At 37.9% G+C, this 6,000-nt stretch overlaps 1 protein-coding gene across 4 annotated transcripts in view; it reads left to right on the forward strand.

Annotated features, from left to right (window-relative positions):
- The window catches only part of ADGRB3 (adhesion G protein-coupled receptor B3), an 894,978-nt gene extending 890,123 nt beyond the window's left edge, over positions 1 to 4,855 (forward strand). For all 4 annotated transcript variants that reach the window (XM_070795670.1, XM_070795669.1, XM_070795668.1 and 1 more), the window contains one exon: positions 4,073 to 4,855. In XM_070795670.1, coding sequence (XP_070651771.1) covers positions 4,073 to 4,261 — 189 coding nt within the window. In that variant the 3' untranslated portion in view covers positions 4,262 to 4,855. The remainder of the gene's footprint in view (positions 1 to 4,072) is intronic.
- The last annotated feature ends 1,145 nt before the right edge of the window (positions 4,856 to 6,000 follow it).

Consider the following 6,000-nt stretch of genomic DNA (forward strand, 5'->3'; position numbering starts at 1 on the left):
CCTGTCTTACTTATCTGTCTGCCCTGGCGAGGAAATTTGGGGAAACAAACAGGCATGTTTCAGGTGGCTCTGAATTCTCCTATTCTATGAATGTTCTCTTTCTATTTATACAGCCTAAGACCACATTAGCATTTTTGGAAGCCTTATGCATGTTGGCTTATATTGAGTTTATCGTTTATTAGTCCTTTATCACACGTGCTTTAGTTTAAGTACATCTCCATTCTACACTTGAGCGCAAAAACAAACAAACAAATGAATGTAATACAACTGCATCAATTCAGGAACTTATTCTAACTCTGAATTTTGTATCAAGATTCAGGCCTCCATTGAAAGCTTTCCTGGTCCAGGTGGCTCTCCCTGTTGAATTCAGTAACCCCCATAGGCTGTTCCAGGGGTGATCGTTCCTTGGACCATTGAACAGGTCACAGTCTCTCCATGACAGTCCATCACCCTCCGACCACGGAGGAAGATGGGTGGCCCCCATCCCCCACTTCCCGCTTCCTGCCCTGCTTGCTGGCTGTGGTGGTCTTCTCCACGCAAGGGTGTCCACACGCTTGTGAGCCGTGGTGGGAACCGCAGCTCCGCAGGGAGTGCTGTAGGATGCCAGAGGAGATGAACCTCATTCATTAATGTATTCCTAACTCAGAAATTCAATCAGCTGTGTATAGGCAACAATACTCTTTGAAATTAGAAACAAGACATCCTGACAAAGTTTAAAATTAGCCTTTTTATTTCCTGTATCCGCAGTACTGGATCTTTAAAATATAAAAGGAAAATCACACTTATTCTAAACATGAAGAAACACTTAATTATATTTATTATAGTTGCTTTACAATGTTGTTAGTTTCTGCTGTACAGAAAAGTGAATCAGCTATGCACACACACACACACATATCTATCCCCTCTTTTTCAGATTTCCTTCCCACGTAGGTCACCACAGAACACTGAGTAGAGTCCCCTTTCCTATACAGTAGGCTCTCACTGGTTATTTTATACATAATATTAATAGTGTATGTATGTCACTTCTAATCTCCCAGTTCTTTCTACCCTCCCTTCCACTGTGGCATCCATGTTTCTTCTCTACATTTGTGTCTCTCTTTGTGTTTTGCAAATAAGATCATATATACCATTTTTCTAGATTCTACACATATGCATTAATATACAATATTTGTGGAAGTCATGTTTAAAGCAAATGAACTAGCACTTTACATATTTTGACTTCTTTTATGATTGAACTAATTAGCTCTCTGTCAAACTTAGGATTCCCTTAAAGCTCCTTGAGACAACCCTCCTCCAAGATGGATAAATCCACTCCGTGGCTTGATTCAGCAGAATTTCTGCCCTTGAACCCTTCCATTGATGACTGATTGTTCTGATCCCTATAGTGCCCCCGAAGGCCCAACCATTCCTCATTGCCTACAAAATAAATTCCAAATTGAAAAGTAGCCTGGCAGACAAAGCCTCTTATGATCTGACTTTCATCTTTGCTTGATTTTTTTTTCTAATATTCTTTTTCACTACAACTGAAATAAATTGGTCTGTGTTCTGAGAGGCCCCATTTCTACGCTGTCTGGATTTGAACTTAGTACACATACTTTTCCAGCCACCTGACCTCCAGCCACTCATATGTCTTCCTGACAAAGCGCATTCTTCTCTGCCAGGCCTAAAGTCATTTTCCTCAAAAAGGTCTCTGTGCTCTCCACAAAAGGAAGCTGTATTTCCACCCTCCTCCAAACTCCCACAGTACTTTTTCTGGATTGTAGGTGTGTTTATATCTATATATTTTATACCTCCACTTAACTATTGACACCCTTATAACAAGTATAATTACTATCTAGTGAGTATTTATTGAAATCAAATATTATGCTCAGCTTCTCCACATTTTTTTTTTAATCTTTGCAACCCTTAAAGTAGGTGATGAGCTGCACCTTTTGCTAAATCCTTTGGCCCAAAAGACAAAGCATACCTGTTTTGCAGATGTTAAAGTTGAGGTTCAGAGAGATGGAGTCAGTTGTTCCAGGTCACATTCATATGGAATGGAGCAACTGGAATTTGGACCTGTGTGTACCGAGCTCTAAATCTGTGTTCCCTCATGGACCATGTGCTTTTCTATATTTGATGTATCACCTTTCTCTCCCAAGTGCCTAATATGATGCCAGCATAGAGCAGTTGATAAATAAACAAGGATTGAAAGGAAGCAAAGAGGGAGAAAGGGAAAGAAAAGAGAGAGAGAAGGGTAGAGTTCTAGGACTATAATTCATGAGATATTAGGGTATTTGACTAAATCAGAATCAGCCCTGTGTACATGCCTTAAAGTTATACATTTTATTAAATCTTCACTATTAGCTATTTTTTTTCTTGTATGTCCTCATGATTAAGGCTAACAAGTGCTGAAAATAGCTAACATATTGAGAATTTTAATAATGTAATTTCTACTTATACGCATATATATGGAATCTAGAAAGATGGGACTGATGAACCTATTTGCTGGGCAGCAATGGAGATGCAAATATAGAGAACATACTTGTGGACACAGTGGGGGAAGGAGAAGGTGAGGTGAATCGAGAGAATACAATGGAAATATACGCATTACCATATATAAAACAGATAACCAGTGGGAATTTGCTGTATGATGCAAGAAGCTCAGACCGGTGCTCCATGATGACCTAGAGGGGTGGGATGGGGTGGGAGGTTCTAGAGGGAGGTTTAAGAGGAAGGGGACATATGTATACCTATGGCTGATTCATGCCGATGTATGGCAGAAACCAACACAATATTGTAAAGCAATTATCCTCCAGTTAAAAATAAATCAAATTTTAAAAAAAGAAAAATAATCTAGTTATAAATATTTCTATAAGCTGTGTCTTTTGACTATACTGGAGAATGATGTTTAATCTACTGAGTGGAATCCAAACAATTATTCAGTTACATGTTTTCTATTCCCCCTGCTAATTGATTGTAGTTAGTAGAAGGCCAGAATTTGTGTGTGGAGGGGTAAGGAACGGATTCAACAACCATGAACTGTTTTCTTCTTCCTAAGGAGATTTCAGTCATGATTGTCTTCTTGTCTTTGATATTACTCAGTGTAGTAAATCCTGTTCAAAGCCCCTCACTTTATAGAAATCTTTAAATGACATTTTTTGTAGTATTTATTTATTTAATATAAACCTATTTATTTTAATTAGAGGCTAATTACTTTACAATATATTGGCTACTACAGTAAAGCAATTTTACTGCTAACTTCTAGCCAATATCAGGATATAAAAACCACAAATGATGTCTGTTCATACATTTCTCAAGCACCTACAACATCGAAGTTCTTGGCAGAGTTATAATTAGGCAGATCTTAAATCTTAGGTAATTAGAGGGAGTGGACTATGAAACTTCAGAAGAAATAGCTTATAGACATTTCTTTTTAAACCCTTATATTGCCGGATATGTCTTCCAAAAAGCTGTGCTCTTTGAAAGGATTTTTGGTAGTGTGTCATGCAAGTGTATAGGAAATTGTGAAGAATATACAGCAGAAAAAAATAGATCCCACGTAGCATTTTCATATTCTAAAACGGGTAATTTCTTGAAGAAAAACTAAGCAAAGATAGAGATCTAAAATTTTATTTTATAAAATAAGGCTAGTTTGGGTTATAGTTTTTAATATTACACAACATTCCTTATGACATAGCCTCAATTTGCTTTAATCTCACCAAAGATTCTGCCAAAATATGTAAGTGTTCTACATTTTGTGTAAATGCTCCTTCCTACTTGAACCTATAGCCATCCTGACACTTTACAAGATGCTCCCAAACAAAACATTATCTACATTGCCTGTTATATTACTATTCATTTCCTTTGATTGCTGGAACATTTTAGGGTAACTCAAATAAGGTGTTCATCAGTTTGTTCAATGAAAGAAAACTGAAATCAAAACCATTTCCTGCAGCTGGCCACAATTTCCAATCATCTCTGAATCACATAAACTGGATTAAGCTCAAAACAGGCTCTCTTCCTGGAGATTTCAACTAGCGGCCATCCAAGTCATCAAATAAATGATTCCCTTCCCCTCTCTTCTTGACAGGAAAACCCAGCACCAAACAAGAATCCATGGGACACTTTCAAAAACCCCAGTGAATACCAACATTACACCACAATCAATGTCTTAGACACAGAGGCAAAAGATGCTTTGGAACTGAGACCAGCAGAGTGGGAGAAATGTCTGAGTTTGCCTCTGGACGTGCAGGAGGGGGACTTTCAAACAGAAGTTTAACAGAATCAAAATGGACTGCGCTGGAGACAAAATGTATTTGCACTGACGCTTAAGACTTGGGAAGCCTGACATTTCTCTCCAGACAATGCGACTCTCCTACGTCAGCATCTCCACGTGCCAAATGTCAGTGATGTTTGCTTTGGTAACTTCTGGTCAGGCAAGTGGAAAGAGGCCCAGGTGTACAGTCCTGACTGCCCTGTGTTGTAAGTACCCGTGGTTATAGATAAACCTCAAGCAACGATTCATGTTGTAACCGCTTCATATGGTTTAGTTTTCAAAAAACTTCACCATGAAGCACAATGTACATATTTATGCAGTTTTTAAAGTTTATAACAGTCTGTTTGGCCATTACTACACTTTTTACTTTATAATATAAAAGCAAAGTTTTTGTCATTAAATGAATGTTTGTTGAGCTACATTCTTCATTGCTTTAAATGCAATAAAGTAATAATCTCACTTTTATATGAATAATATATTTCACATCTTTATTATTGCAGTTTTCTCTAGAAAGCTCTGAGTAGCTTTCTCTGCTGCAGCTGTGTATAAAATATTTAAAATGTTGTATGGTGTAAATAAACTTTTGTCTACATATCAGTTTTTTAGTGCATTTTATTTTGGATTTGTTGAACAGAAATTTACATATTTATAAAGTTTTTTTTTCATTACAGATATTGAAAATGTATTCATGGTTTTAATAGCATACCGTTATTACTCCTTTGAGGCTAATGATTTCTCCAATGTAATAGTAGGTTTGTATAGTGCTTCTGTATTTTCTACTCAAACACCCTGTGGAACAATGTACCATGTAAATGGGGCTTGTCAGAAATCTGCTGGCATCATATTCTTACATAAATATCATGTTTTTTCTATCTCGTGGCAAAAAAAAAAAAGAAAAGCTAGTAGAAAATAGTAAGTTACCGTACAAAAAAAATAATACAGAGACAGTGTTTGCTATAAGTAATGAAGCTCACTGCATGTTCCACAAAAGAAACTACTTGTACTACTGTTCTTCACAGCATATGGGAAGATGAACTTGGGATTTAAAAAAAACTCGTATCTGTACATCCTCTAGCAGAAGGAAAAGGGAGTGGATGTACTTGGCAGATGCTTTATCTGATGTGAAGAGTCTGAGATGAGCCAACTGCAGAAGCCTCCCTGGTGTTCTGTCTGGCTTTGGAGCTGCACAGCAATGCCCCCCACCCTGCAAAGCGGCACCAGAGGAACCTGGGAGCCCTGGGGTGGGGAGGATTCGGGCAATTTCCTCATCCTTTCAGGAGATGAGGAGATTGTGCTTTATAGTCTGAGGGAAAAATAAAGGGAGTGGGGAGGATATTGGGGGCTTCAAAACTTCTCGGATGTTTATTTAGATTAGCTTGCTGGTTAAGCCTGCACTCCGTGGTCTTCTGTGGTGGGCTCCTTCTACCAGTGACCAGGGGACCCCAGCCCACGGGCCACGAGGCAGACGCCAAGGTGCTTCAATCTCAGGCACGCCTCTGAGCCGAGCCTTAAAACCCAACTCCTGTCAGACACCCTTCCTGTACTCCAGGTGTGAGAAGTATATTTTTAATCAGATTTTAAAAATAAAATGACATCATTATGCTAAAAAGCATATAATATAACAAAGGACTGTTTTTTAATAAAATAAACGATGCTAATTACAATGTAACTGTAATATTTAATGCTTATGAAATTTATCAGGTGACTTTATGGTGACAAGAATAATATTTAGTAATTTCTCT

The sequence above is a fragment of the Bos indicus genome, chromosome 9, assembly GCF_029378745.1.
Source record: "Bos indicus isolate NIAB-ARS_2022 breed Sahiwal x Tharparkar chromosome 9, NIAB-ARS_B.indTharparkar_mat_pri_1.0, whole genome shotgun sequence".
NCBI classification, from domain to species: Eukaryota; Metazoa; Chordata; class Mammalia; order Artiodactyla; family Bovidae; genus Bos; species Bos indicus.